General features: G+C 35.9%; 1 protein-coding gene across 1 annotated transcript in view; it reads right to left on the reverse strand.

The window, feature by feature from the left end:
• The window catches only part of LOC134754462 (triple functional domain protein), a 364706-nt gene extending 353520 nt beyond the window's left edge, over positions 1-11186 (reverse strand). The window contains exons 1-2 of the mRNA XM_063690796.1: positions 10988-11186; positions 5300-5501 (exon numbers count right to left, since the gene is read on the reverse strand). Of these exons, the coding sequence (XP_063546866.1) occupies positions 5300-5481 (182 nt within the window). The 5' untranslated portion in view covers positions 5482-5501; positions 10988-11186. The remainder of the gene's footprint in view (positions 1-5299; positions 5502-10987) is intronic.
• Between the last annotated feature and the right edge of the window lie 4220 nt (positions 11187-15406).

Raw genomic sequence — 15406 nt, forward strand, 5'->3', positions numbered from 1 at the left:
TTCATAATGTCAATGTCAATGATGTCACAGAATTAATAATATAAAAGTTCCGAATTCCATTCCTTACTTGTTGCTTTTCTTATTTTTTCGCAACTGTATTAAAAAACGTCGTTCGATACACGTGCGGAAATGTCATTCTTCACTCGTCCCGAGTCTTGCCACTCGCCTACGGCTCGTACTCGTGAAGTAATGACATACTTTCCGCACTAGCATCGAAATGTACTATTTCATACCAAGGTTTATTTTATGATGGTTTTTATATGACAAGGATAACTTGCAAGTTCCCAACTATTTATATTAATCTACTAGAGTAAGACTGCTACATTAAATTACTAATTAGTAATTAGAATTACACAGTGAATGAGTTCTTGTTTCACGATAATGTAACAATTAGTTTATAATTTTTTCAACACACTTGCTCAAAACGACGTTTTTATTCCACCGATTTTTGGCTCATAATCCTAGATATTAAACATGAGTGCTCTTTCAGTGTATTATTCCACTCGTGCTTTTTCATTATATTATCCGACTGAGTTAAGAAGCTAACTGATTGCTAATAATATGCATGAAAAGGGAGCCGTCTTTAATTGGTCGGACTGGCGGGCACGGGCGCGCCCGACCGCCTGCGCGGTGCGCGGCCCGCCGCGCCGCCCGCGGCCGGGGCGAGCGAGGGCCGGCCGACAGTACGAGTATGACAGATGAAACACACAATACTAACTGTTTTAACTATTAAAATTTGATTAATATGAAAGTTTCTTTTTTTTCTCGCAAGTGTGTTGAAAAACGTCGTATGAAACGCGTGTGCATTGGTCATTACACACATCGGCTTTCTTATTGCGCGCTCGCTTACAGCTCGCGCGCACAATATCGCCTCGTGTGTCATGACCAGCTTAGCACACTTGTATCATAATGTACTATTAAAATGCAGTCCAGATTGTGACAGGAGCTTTGTCACGTCTCCTACTAATTATTTTTTCAAAGAATTTCACTTATTACAAATAAGAGTCATGTAATACGTTTCGACAAGTCCTTGTATAAAGAGAAGTCAGTTATTAAAGCTGTACATGATGCAATGAACATTTTCTACAGGAAAGCCTTCAACAATGAAGTATCGAATTACGAGCATAGCAGTCTCTGAATGCAACAAGCCATTGTTCAACGCCAGTAGCTGAGGATATGACCAATTAGACATCAGCTTGTTATCGAAAGTACCTACTTTGTTTATAGGGGCTATGGATTCACCTGTGAGCATTAAAACACTTAAGTCTATTGACAGTGTGAAAAAGCTGATGCATATGGTTTTGCTGAACAATAACTCAATATAACCATTTAAAGCCCAGTTAAAACTGGTTGTGAATACTCAATTCAAAGTTAAACTTTAATCGGAATCTGTGTCTGTCTGAAGCATTGGTTGTATCGGTATCATGGGTGCAGGTTTTTAAAAAAGATTTGTGATATATGCACTGACAACGACTTTTAGATGGGTTTTAACTGGATGCTGATAAGCAATAATGTGTCAACCCACAAAAACTCAAAAACGAGATTTTAATGCTATATTGTAGCTAGTCCGCTCGACTTCATTTTGCAAAAATGACCTTAGTGATTTGAAATTTATACCAAAAGAAGGAAAAAAGGTTAACACAAATCCGTTAACACGTGTTGTCTGTTTTGCAGTAATGCGTTTAGTACCTTAACTTATTACAGTAATGGGGAGAACGCATACTAAAATTTCAATAATGTCTTAAGACAGGTTAAATCATTATTGCGGAAATCACATTCCATTAGTTCTGTTTTACCAGAAGCGCTTTGAAGGTAAGTGTTGCTAAAAACTGTGTTTATAATATGTAATTTTACGAATTTTGTGCACAAATCTGTAAATTTTTGCAGTCTTCAAGTAGTAAATACTAATGCTGATCGAAATAAAGTATTTATAAAGCGTAATCGAACTAGTTTTTACGGGTTTTATTATTGAGGAAAGTTTGCCGAAAAAAGATTAAACAAAACCGCAAATTGCTGTAGTTTTTCTTAGCAATTCATTTTAAATGCCAAGTTCAACAATTTGAATGTATGTACATTCGTAAAATAATATTATTTGTGTAATTATAATGATTTAAAGTAACTAGTTAGACTTGAATCATTCTTGCAAATCGAAAAAAATATCATATCAATGCATGCAAAAAAATATCATATCATAGCAAAACAAAAATTATGTTACGAGTAAGTTAGTATTAAACTACAACACTTTATCTGCTATAACATGTTGATTATAAGTTCAAAGGCACATTTACACAATTAGCAAAACTGTGTTAAGTATATTGACACGTTCTTGAGAAAGTTTCACGTCATTATTCAATTCGCAATAAACAAAAAAGGGATTATTGCGACAAATTTAAATTTATTTCGAATATTATAATTATAAATCACTGTATTCATTGTATTTAAACTGACAAATACAACAGTTTAAACAAAATCTTAAAGTTTTAGAACAAACACTCAAAAACCACGAAATAGTTATTTGTTATACAAGGGTGCAAAGTTGTATTTTACCCGCGAGTGTGGAATTGAAACACGAGCAAGCGAAAGGATTCTATAGTTGAACCACGAGCGAAGCGAGTGGTTCTAAAATATAATCCTGAGCGTAGCGAGTATTTAAACACACGAGAAGTAAAATACGTTTGCACCCGTGTGTAACACAAAACTTTTCCCCTCACTATAGCGAGGAAAGTGCAACATCCAAGGCGTTAGATCATCTTCATCACTGGAATACCTCATTTTTTTACGATAATACGATATTATAACAGAAAACTCCGGAAGTTGTGTATTTTTACGTGTCGGAGTCGGTGAGAATATTTTTGTTGACAATGTTGACATTTCTGACGATACGTTTTGAAATCGCATCGACTCAACATCATTTAAAAAAACAAATGTTTCTTATGGAATTTAAGGTTTATGACTTAAAATCATTAAATAAAGCTAAATTTGGTATTTTTTATTAAATTCTCAAACCATTTGTTTAATGATAATTAATATGGAACGAACCATTATTATGAGCGTTTTACGTTTTGTTATCTGTCAAAAGCGACTTAAACACGCTCTATCCAAGGTCAAATTACTTTCCCCACTAGTGGATAAAATGCGTTTTTCCCCGCTTGTTTTAAAGGATAAAAGACGGCTTTCCGAGCTAGTGAGGGGAAAAATCTTTGGACGCCATTTTCTCAAAATGGTGCTTATGTGGGTTAACACATTATTGCTTGTCAGCATCCATTACTATGTAGCGCTGCTATAGTTTGTTACCATCACAACCCATAGGCGATATTCCGCGACGAGAAGAGGTTGCGGAAAGTTACTAAAAAGTTCCAAAAGTTCTGAAGAGTTCTAATTTATATAGAGGTGGAAAATTTCGTGCCCCATAAAAATATGAGTTGTTTCCGAAATAATTGTAATGTAAACGGAAATCTCGCAATTTTAGGCCAGGAAATAAATGCCCAAAAAAGGTATAGAGCGAAATGCTTGGAACTTGGAACACAATTTTTGACTATGTAGCTTTGTTTGGACTAGTTAGGAGGTGAACATATCAAAAGTCCCCGGCCATAACTCTGGTGCGGGGGGGAGAGAGGGGTTTGAATGTTTCATTTTTCGGTTTTTCGATTATATCTCGGAAACTATGCGTCTGAGCGACTTGGCCACTTATACAAAATGAAAAGAGATTTAATTTGTTACAAGTTTTATTCAGTCAAGTTTTTCGATATCTTGTATAGTGTTTGAGGTATCCGCTCTTGAAGGTTTATTTAGGGCTCTCATTTTTATCTTGATTATCTACATCAGTGAAGTGAAAAACCGAAAAATGGAACCTTCAAACCCCCCTCTCCTCCCAGCACCAGGGTTACGGCCGAGGACTTTTGATATGTTCATTTCCTAACTAGTCCAAACAAAGCTACGAAGTTAAAAATTGTGTTCCTAGCATTTCCCTCTATACCTTCTTATTGCTTGGCCTAATTTTGGAAACTTCCTCGCAGCACATTAGAACTCATACTGAACCAAATTTTACTATGTCGCCAACGCGGAAATCGAAAAAAAAAAGGTTCCATAGAAAACATCAACATGGTCTGCCGATTTCATGATAAAGCATTTTTTGGCTATGGGTTGAATAACAACCTGTATTTAAGGTCATATTTATTATCGTGGTTCACAAGATTACAAAGGTCATACTCGTATCGAAGTTACGTGATATCTTGGACATTCGCAGACCAATTTTTAGCATTTGTTTTCAAATATACCCATGAGGGAATAGTGAAATTTAGGTAATCTGATACAAAGATGACTAAGATGAGACTGGTGGCAACAGATGACGTAAATTTCACTTTTTATTGTAACCGGAAGTGGTACTTTTTTTCGTGCTTTCGGCCAATTGTTTTTACTATTTTTTCCAAACTTAGCATCACTTTTATGAACGTGTGCCATGGGGCTTATCCTTGTATCAGATGACGTAGTAGATCATATGGTCGCCGCCCGTACTAGAAGGGAAATAATACAGACGGCATACTGCGGGCGTCGTCGCGGGACTAAGCTACTGAAAAATACATACATACATATAATCACGCCTATTTCCCGGAGGGGTAGGCAGAGACCACGGATTTCCTCTTGCTACGATCCTGACATACCTCATTCGCTTCCTTCACTTTCATAACATTCCTCATACACGCTCACCGGTTTAGGGTGCTCTTGACCTGGCCTTTCTTCAGGATTTCCCCGATCTGATCAGAGAAAGTCCGCCGAGGTCTGCCCCTTCCAACTCCCGTTTCTACCTCTCCCTTATACACTCTCTTTGTTAGCCTTCTTTTACTCATTCTTTCCACATGTCCAAACCATCTCAACATACCTTTCTCAATTGTTGTCACTACATCTTCGCTCAGTCCACACTTTTCCCTTATCACACTGTTCCTAATTCTAACTTGTAATCTCACACCACACACACTTCTCAACGCTCTCATTTCCACTGCATTCACTTGGCTCTAAAGTCTCTTCTGCCATACCCAACTTTCGCTACCATACAAAAGTGTAGGCACCAGCACCTCTCTATGCACAGCCAACCGTGCCTTTTGCGACACCTTCTGGCTGCTCATAAAAGCGTTAAGTGCCCCATTCACGCGATTTCCAGCACTCGCTCTCCTTTCAATATCTTTATCATGCTTACCGTCCCTAGTAAATAATGTTCCCAGATACACAAACTCTTTCACTTGTTCTACTAAAAAACCTTGTTCTAGTTGTTTGTTCTAGTGAAAAATAAATTAAAACATACCTAGGTATGGTGATCAAGTAATGCAAAAGTCGTCGGTAGTCATCAGGCGCGATACGGTCGCGGCGCGGGTTGGCCGGGAACCATATGATGGGCCCCCCGCGGCGATCGCGTCCGCCGGACAGCGCCGCCACGCGCTCGTGCAGGAGCGGGAGCACATCCAGCGCACGCGCACCTGCCTCCATTGCTGCTCCTCACTGATTGCCTTGCACAATCAGAACAATATTATTAGCTTATACATACTAAACTTGTATAGTTGCTGTGCTATTTGAATTACTTAGTCAATTTGTGACGAATGTCCTATATTATTTATAAATCAAATCAATTTATAGTTTCGATAATAAATCGTATTTAACATAAAAATAATGGACTTCACATAATAGTTGTCATAATTTTGTGATCTACATCTGCAGTTTCATTCAGGGATCGTTTAACGGTATATTTTTATTCAATTTCGGAATCTCGGTTGTTTATGTATATTTTTCCATTTCATTTAGGTAATCTAATAACTCATTGTCCTTACCTAAAAACCATTCTACAATAGCAAAGAAATATTTCAAATGCTACGTGATATTTTGATTTTAAGTTTCATTCCACCAAGCTTAAAATTAAAAATTTTATGAATTGAGAAGCTCTTCCTTTTTGAAGTTCCTTAATAAATATATTCAAAGGCTGAGTACAGAACAACCTAGTCCCAAATTAAGCTTCCATTATAAATTATAATTTATAAACACCAGTATAATTTAAAACAAAGTCTTCTAATGGGATATTTTGTTGATGATTTCCAGATTGACAGACAGAATGGCTAATACATACAGTCCGCGCGCGAATTCCGTGCACGGCTGAGGAATGTCCCCCCCCCCACTTCCTCGACCTCCAAATTCACGGAATTGGCGCGCGGACAGTAACAGCATTCACATCTTCTGCAACCAGAGTGCAGCACTAGCTTTTTTAGTGCACCGTAGAGTAACTTATTCATACTGTACCTTTAACAGGATTTTGATAAGTTTTCAGGGGACCTACCGGAAAACTCGAATCCGAAATTTCGTTATCTAGCTGCCTCTTTATCGCTCGAATACGCAAGAGTGACAGAGATGTTAGATAACGAAAGTTCGATTTTCTTGTTTCGCGATAGACCCTCAGATTGTGATAGTGGCGCCACCTACGCCGAGTTTCGCGTAATATTCCCTATTATTAAATTATAAAGTTATATATTACACGAACGTTTTTTTTTTTCATTTCCTATTTGGTACATGACTAGAAACTATACTTAGTCTTTTAGCATTAGAAAAAACGGTAAACCATTTCCACGTGTCTTTTTATGGACAAGTTTTTTTATCAATATTTTACTTATGAAAGCAAAAGTATGTAAATGATCGTATATTATATTTGTTGTGACTTATTTTCAAAGTGTTTTTCGATAAAACGACACGTTAAGATCGCTCGCCTTCTTTCTAATGATAAAAAAACGAGAGGTATAGTTAGACGGTTCTGAGTGGTAGACTGCAAATGAGATAAAAGCTATATTAGGTATATGCATTAATCCTCATATCGGGCGGCTCTTTGATTCCAAGGATTGCATAATTTTTATACTTTTTAATGATTTTTAGAATATGATTAGTAAATAATAATAAATAGTAAAAAAATTAAAAAAAAACTTGTAACCATCATGCTAGTACTACTTTTTAGTATAAAAGAAGTATTTAGTTTTACATTTAAGTGTTAAATACTAGATTTAAAGACACAAACATAATGGTTTATACACTAGCGATTTCGGAAGAGCGGGGTTTTCTGTTACAAGCATAGCTAATGCTTAAAAGAAGATCCCATCCCATGCTGTAAACTACTTGTAAGGAACCAATAAACATTTTTTAATTTTTCATTTTCATTGTATTCAACGAGCCGCCTGCTACAGATTTCTTGAAATTGCCGCGTTTTTTCAGGTTCAACTTTCATTAGCCAGACTATTATCAATTTGCCAATTTCGTGATTATTCTTTTACACGGCACATAAACTTATGCATAATTTATCGATATAAAAAGTCGACACAGTTACATCCCTAGCAAATTATCAAACTTTTGACTAGACATGCGCGAAACAGTGCTCCAAAAAGTAATGCTATATCACATCACTTTTTCGAAAACGTAATAGTACACTGAGATATCACATCACTCATTACTCGAAACATGACCCGAACGTGAAACAGCGCTCCGGCGCGCGCGTGATGGTCAAATTACAGCATCTCCTACATTACGCAGCGCATTACAGCACTCTAGTGACTAGCGCGTCTTGTACCTATCCGTAATCCGTATCGCCGATCGATTTATTTAATTTATTACGCGTTGCGTTTTGTCACCGCTATGTGAAAGATTTTTTGTTAATTCTTATTTAAATCATAAAATATGCATAATTTATTATTATTTGCATAAAATTGATATGACACTGATACAGGTATGTAATTAATTATGTATGTAAGTTTTGCAGGTAGATATACCATACCTGCATTCAAATTGATTTCCCTTCATACTTTACCAAAATAAAATGGAACTCCAGGCTTAGGACTGGCAAACTTCTATAATTATTTTACTATTATTTACAATTTCATTTAAGTATATTTATAATTTAGTTCAAACAGTCTATATATACACAAATCTAATTTCTACACTCAGTCTCGGTACGGTACGCACTAATTCACAATTAAATTAAAGGATAAACATACTTGTTCTGTACTCGTACTTAGTTTGCCGCGAACCGCGAAAGTCAACCAAACATTTCATAACAATATTAAAAAACGGTTTTGTTTTCGTCACATTCAAAATCTCAAACAAATTACTTGATTTAGCCGCATCCTTCTCGTACTATAAGAAAACATTATAAGCTCTACGCGGACGCACTAGAGTTTTAAGATGCAGAAAATCATATTCGTAAGAATATTAGTGAAATTTGCGACAACTTAAACGCAATCGGCCGAGCGGCCCGACCCGAAGTCTTCCGAAGATAGCCGAAAGAATCGCAGAGCGAGAGCGCGCGATCACTGAGTGCGAGTGCGAGCGAGATAACAAAGCATGGCTTGGCAAACAACCAACTGTGATGACACTATTGCAATTGGCATTATACATTACGCGCACTGTGTATAGAGTTGAACTGACCATTCATATCGGCGCGTCAATCTATTGAATTTATCTGGAATTGAAACCATTACGCGCGCTTCGGCGCGGGGCGTTCGGCTCGCGTGATGAGTGATACATGAAGTAATGGTTGATTTTTCCGCGTGATACGTAATGGCATATTACGCGTTCGAGAGATATCTCATTTGTGATATTACGAGCATTACTTACACATGTCTACTTTTGACACCATACGTAAATGAGAAATAACAAGCATATATGCATCTCTTTTCGGCACATTATCTAATTCGTAAGGAAGTAAAGTACGGGTATACATATTTGCGAAGCATTTTTGCCAGACTTCTATGCTTTAGTCATTATTCTGAGGTGACGTATTTAATTTTTCTGAATAGAACTGGAAAAAAACTGAAAAAAACCGAAAAAAAAACGAAATTTTGTAAAAGTCCCGTGTTTGTACGTGTGTATTTTGGAATAATCCATTCAGTTATTTTCAATTTTGAGCAGTTCAAACTGTGGATTGTGAAAATTTTGAAGAGCACGAATTTGGAAAGCGTTGAATGAAGCAACGATAAACGAAACTTACATAAACATACTAAAACACATATACACAAATTGCAGAAGTAGAAATAAGCTAGAAAACACCGGCAGATATATAAGCATCAAAAGAAGAGTCAGACAAGGAGACCCGCTTTCTCCAACTCTTTTCATAAGCGTCCTGCACTATGTAATAAAGAACCTAGAATGGGAACATAGAGGAATATATGTCCAAGGAAAATATCTTACATATCTTGCTTTTGCAGATGATATAGTACTGCTATCTAATAATTGGAAGGAGATGAAATTTTTAATTAGCACTCTAAACACAGCTAGTAAAAAAGTTGGTCTAGAAATGAATTTACAAAAAACCAAAATAATGACTAATAATATAGAAAGAGACGTATTTATAGATGACATGAAATTAGATTATGTACAAGAATATATCTACCTAGGGAAACAAATATCCTTCAGGCCAGAAAACAACGAAGAAGAGGTAGAGAGACGTATAAACAAGACATGGAAGAAGTTTTGGAGTATGGCAGAGGTCCTTTTGAGCACTCTTCCACTATATCTGAAACGAAAAGTGCTTGATTCTTGTCTCCTTCCCACATTGAATTACGGATGTCAGACATGGAAATATACAAGCAACATAAAACAGAAAATTAGAGTTTGTCAAAGGGCAATAGAGAGAAAAATATTAAAAATCAAACTGATGGATAAAATACGCCACACAAACATAAGAGCAAAAACTAAAGTGATTGACACTCTTGAGCACTCATTCAAACAAAAATGGCAGTGGGCCGGACACGTCGCAAGGAGGACCGATATAAAATGCACAATGCGAACCACTACTTGGCTCAGCCCAGGAGGCAAGAGCGGAGCAGGGCGCCCGCGCGCGCGCTGGGCAGACGATATTGAAAAGATATCCCACAACTGGCTTTCGGAGGCACAAGACCAAGAACGGTGGAAGAGGTTGGAGGAGGCCTATACCCGACAGGGGTCCTAACACTATAGTATGTAAGGTTAAATATATTTTTTTAAGATTGTAAATGTTTTATTAGTAGTTATGGAAAAAGGCTTTTTATTTTATTTTTATTTATTATATAAGTAGTGAAAATGTTACAGTATGTTATATATTTGTGATCTACTCACAAAGCCCTCTTTCATTTGGTACCCTGTGGGGTATGGTATGTTTAGAAGGAAAAAGTAAAAAACATTGTACTGCCGAATTTATGACGTCACAGCAACTACCCCCACCACTTTCGTGCTTGTCATCTCATATATTTGTATTCAGGACATCATACTGAATGTACTCATACCAAATATATCCACATGTCTACGACGACATGAGCGAAAAGTAACCTAGAGCCTGTTCCGCCAAGCTACTACCTGGTCTCTTCTAAAATGATGAAAAATTAAAAAATTTACTGACCACCTTGCAAATATACATGTTGTTTCAAAATAAAATTGTATAGTTAGATCAAAATTTTAACATTTATTATGTTGTGCCACCTTTTCCATATAAGCAATTACCTCTTAACTGAGAATGACCCAACTATAAAGTTTGTTATTATTTTTATGATTAGATGATTCTATATTTAGATTGTATTATTTAGATTATTTAGAATGCAATACTGGGTTGATATTAAAGGCACTGAAGTATATAGGTATACTATAATTATACCATGGTTGAAAGCTAAATATATACATGTAAAGAAGATAATTAAAGTATTCTCGGCACAAGTTATAATAGGTATTCAAAATCTGAAGTTTCTTTGTCATACACGATCAACGCTAAAAAACGACATTGCTATGGCTGTTTTGTATAAGCAATAAACGATGTTTATGGCCGGACCATGTTCAATTAATATAATAGAATTTGAAGCCTTTTGAAAATACTACTTGTAGTACACATAATCTTTATGATTTAAGTTAATTTTATCGTCGTTGATGACAAATTATTAGACATATACGTTATAACTACCTATGTCACAACAAATAACCTCAGCCATTAATTTCAACTTACCGTGGCGACTCAAAGATGTATATTAGTCTGGTATAAAAGGATCGGCACGCATTATTGTCACTGTTATTATTTTCCACTAAAACATTTGTAGTAAAAATATTCATGAATACCCTTAAAATTAATAAAATACACAGAAGCAGGGCATAATGACAATCTGAATGAACACCAACCACCACCACAATGGCGCGGCGATAGGGATGTAAAAACCGGTGAATTTACCGCAAAAAACCGATTTCAAGTTCAGGTTTACAGTCTATTACTACTAGAGGACCTCAGAATAATGACTAAAGCATAGAAGTCGGGCAAAAATGCTTCGCAAATATGTATACCCGTACTTTACTTCCTTACGAATTAGATAATGTGCCGAAAAGAGATGCATATATGCTTGTTATTTCTCATTTACGTACGGTGTCATAAGTTTGATACTCAGAATAATGACTAAAGCATAGAAGTAGGGCAAAAATGCTTCGCAAATATGTATAACCGTACTTTACTTCCTTACGAATTAGATAATGTGCCGAAAAGAGATGCATATATGCTTGTTATTTCTCATTTACGTACGGTGTCATAAGTTTGATAATTTGTTAGGGATGTAACTGAGTCGACTTTTTATATCGATAAATTATGCATAAGTTTATGTGCCGTGTAAAAGAATAATCACGAAATTGGCAAATTGATAATAGTCTGGCTAATGAAAGTTGAACCTGAAAAAACGCGGCAATTTCAAGAAATCTGTAGCAGGCGGCTCGTTGAAATTAAATGAAATGCGTGGAATACAAGGATTGCATAACTTTTATACTTTTTATAATTTTAATATTCTAAAAATCATTAAAAAGTATAAAAATTATGCAATCCTTGGAATCAAAGAGCCGCCTGATATGAGGATTAATGCATGTCCCTAATATAGCTTTTATCTCATTTGCAGTCTACCACTCAGAACCGTCTAACTATACCTCTCGTTTTTTTATCATTAGAAAGAAGGCGAGCGATCTTACTATACGATAATTTACATACTTTTGCTTTCATAAGTAAAATATTGCTATATTTATAAAAAAACTTGTCAATAAAAAGACACGTGGAAATGGTTTACCGTTTTTTCTAATGCTAAAAGACTAAGTATAGTTTCTAGTCATGTACAGTCAGCTGCAGAGAAAAGGCACCCCACCTGCATACAAAGTTCTGTAAATTAGTGTGGACGTGGGATACCTTTTCTCTGCAGCTGACTGTACCAAATAGGAAAAGAAAAAAAAAACGTTCGTGTAATATATTTTTTTTATTTAATAATAGGGAATATTACGCGAAACTCGGCGTAGGTGGCGCCACTATCACAATCTGAGGGTCTATCGCGAAACAAGAAAATCGAACTTTCGTTATCTAACATCTCTGTCACTCTTGCGTATTCGAGCGATAAAGAGGCAGCTAGATAACGAAATTTCGGATTCGAGTTTTCCGGTAGGTCCCCTGAAAACTTGTCAAAAACCTGTTAAAGGTACAGTATAAATAAGTTACTCTACGGTGCACTAAAAAAGCTAGTGCTGCACTCTGGTGGCAGAACATTGCAGTAATATCCCCTATTCCTCGTCCTTTGGAAATCTGAAATAAAAAGTTGAGTTTTGTGACCAACACCGACTCGCACTTGACCGGTTTTTAGTATTAAACTATAGTCTGGCAAACACAATCTGTCAGTAAGTAAGAACAAAGAAAACTATAGGTACAGTCGAAGGCAAAAATATCGATCCAGACAAATGGCTTAAAAATATGTGAACACGATTTAATTGTCTAAGCGTACACATATTTTTGAGACTGGGAATGTATATATATTTATGCCCTTGACTGTACTCATCAATTAAAATGAGACAGTCCTGGGCCAAACTATAAGAAAGCTGTAAATGTCGATAGGTTATTGATCTGAGGTCGATACATCACTATGCCAAAAATATAACCTTTCATACTTAGCAGAAAAGTTCGAAAATATATGCAAAAATCTATATAGACTTGAATGCAAGTAATAATTACATAAACAACATATCGATTTCTATGTTTAGGGTCAGGTCATATAAATTAATTTCTTCAAAATTGAACAAAACTCACCGATTAAAGGTTATCGGTTCGTGCGTATTTTCTTTTCTTCCTGTATGCGATTTACAGCCCTCGATCACACAAGACATTATCACAAAGGGAACTTCAAACCATTACAAATAAAAACTCAGCATGTTTTCCAACAATCTTTCAGGAATAGCAACAATATAATTAAAATAAACCAAGATGACCGCTGAAACATCCCGAAATATTTCAACTAAAATAATACGACTATGTCAAGTTGTTACAGTTGACACCTACCTGTGAAATAACGAACATATATTTTATTTGGCTGGATTATATTATAGAACCACATAGGACCATTTGACATTTCCCTCAGTTCATCTTATGACAATATTGAAAAAAACGAAAGAACTTGCGGATTGTTGTCTCACTCACTCATAAACAAAAAGTAATAACGTGTTGTGAATACGATATCTTTTACCAAGCTTTTATTTTTGCCCGGCTTCTTTGCTTTACTCATTATTCTGAGGTTTGATAATTTGCTAGGGATGTGACTGTGTCGACTTTTTATATCGATAAATTATGCATAAGTTTATGTGCCGTGTAAAAGAATAATCACGAAATTGGCAAATTGATCTGGCTAATGAAAGTTGAACCTGAAAAAACGCGGCAATTTCAAGAAATCTGTAGCAGGCGGCTCGTTGAAATGAAATGAAATGGGTGAAATACAAGGATTGCATAACTTTTATACTTTTTATAATTTTCATATTCTAAAAATCATTAAAAAGTATAAAAATTATGCAGTCCTTGGAATCAAAGAGCCGCCTGATATGAGGATTAATGCATGTACCTAATATAGCTTTTATCTCATTTGCAGTCTACCACTCAGAACCGTCTAACTATACCTCTCGTTTTCTTATCATTAGAAAGAAGGCGAGCGATCTTAACGTGTCGTTTTATCGAAAAACACTTTGAAAATAAGTCACAACAAATATAATATACGATCATTTACATACTTTTGCTTTCATAAGTAAAATATTGCTATATATTTTTAAAAAAACTTGTCAATAAAAAGACACGTGGAAATGGTTTACCGTTTTTTCTAATGCTAAAAGACTAAGTATAGTTTCTAGTCATGTACAGTCAGCTGCAGAGAAAAGGCACCCCCCTGCATACAAAGTTCTGTAAATTAGTATGGACGTGGGGTACCTTTTCTGTGCAGCTGACTGTACCAAATAGGAAATGAAAAAAAAAACGTTCGTGTAATATATTTCTTTTATTTAATAATAGGGAATATTACGCGAAACTCGGCGTAGGTGGCGCCACTATCACAATCTGAGGGTCTATCGCGAAACAAGAAAATCGAACTTTCGTTATCTAACATCTTTGTCACTCTTGCGTATTCGAGCGATAAAGAGGCAGCTAGATAACGAAATTTCGGATTCTAGTTTTCCGGTAGGTCCCCTGAAAACTTGTCAAAAACCTGTTAAAGGTACAGTATGAATAAGTTACGATACGGTGCACTAAAAAAGCTAGTGCTGCACTCTGGTGGCAGAACATTGCAGTAATATCCCCTATTCCTCGTCCTTTGGAAATCTGAAATAAAAAGTTGAGTTTTGTGACCAACAATATTAATAAAAGGAACATTCATCAATGATCATTAATGTCTTTCTTATTAGGGTTCCGTACCCAAAGGGTAAAGACGGGACCCTATTACTAATACTTCGCTGTCCGTCTGTCTGTCACCAGGCTGTATCTCATGAACCGTGATAGCTAGACAGTTGAAATTTTCACAGATGATGTATTTCTGTTGCCGCTATAACAACAAATACTAAAAAGTACGGTCCCCTTGGTGCGCGCGTCCGACCCGCACTTGACCGGTTTTTAGTATTAAACTATAGTCTGGCAAACACAATCTGTCAGTAAGTAAGAACAAAGAAAACTATAGGTACAGTCGAAGGCAAAAATATCGATCCAGACAAATGGCTTAAAAATATGTGAACACGATTTTATTGTCTGAGCGTACACATATTTTTGAGACTTTGGGAATGTATATAAATTTATGCCCTTGACTGTACTCATGAATTAAAATGAGACAGTCCTGGGCCAAACTATAAGAAAGCTGTAAATGTCGATGGGTTATTGATCTGAGGTCGATACATCACTATGCCAAAAATATAACCTTTCATACTTAGCAGAAAAGTTCGAAAATTTATGCAAAAATCTATATAGACTTGAATGCAAGTAATAATTACATAAACAATATATCGATTTCTATGTTTAGGGTCAGGTCCCATAAATTAATTTCTTCAAAATTGAACAAAACTCACCGATTAAAGGTTATCGGTTCGTGCGTATTTTCTTTTCTTCCTGTAT

This window comes from Cydia strobilella, chromosome Z (genome assembly GCF_947568885.1).
Source record: "Cydia strobilella chromosome Z, ilCydStro3.1, whole genome shotgun sequence".
Lineage (NCBI taxonomy): Eukaryota > Metazoa > Arthropoda > Insecta > Lepidoptera > Tortricidae > Cydia > Cydia strobilella.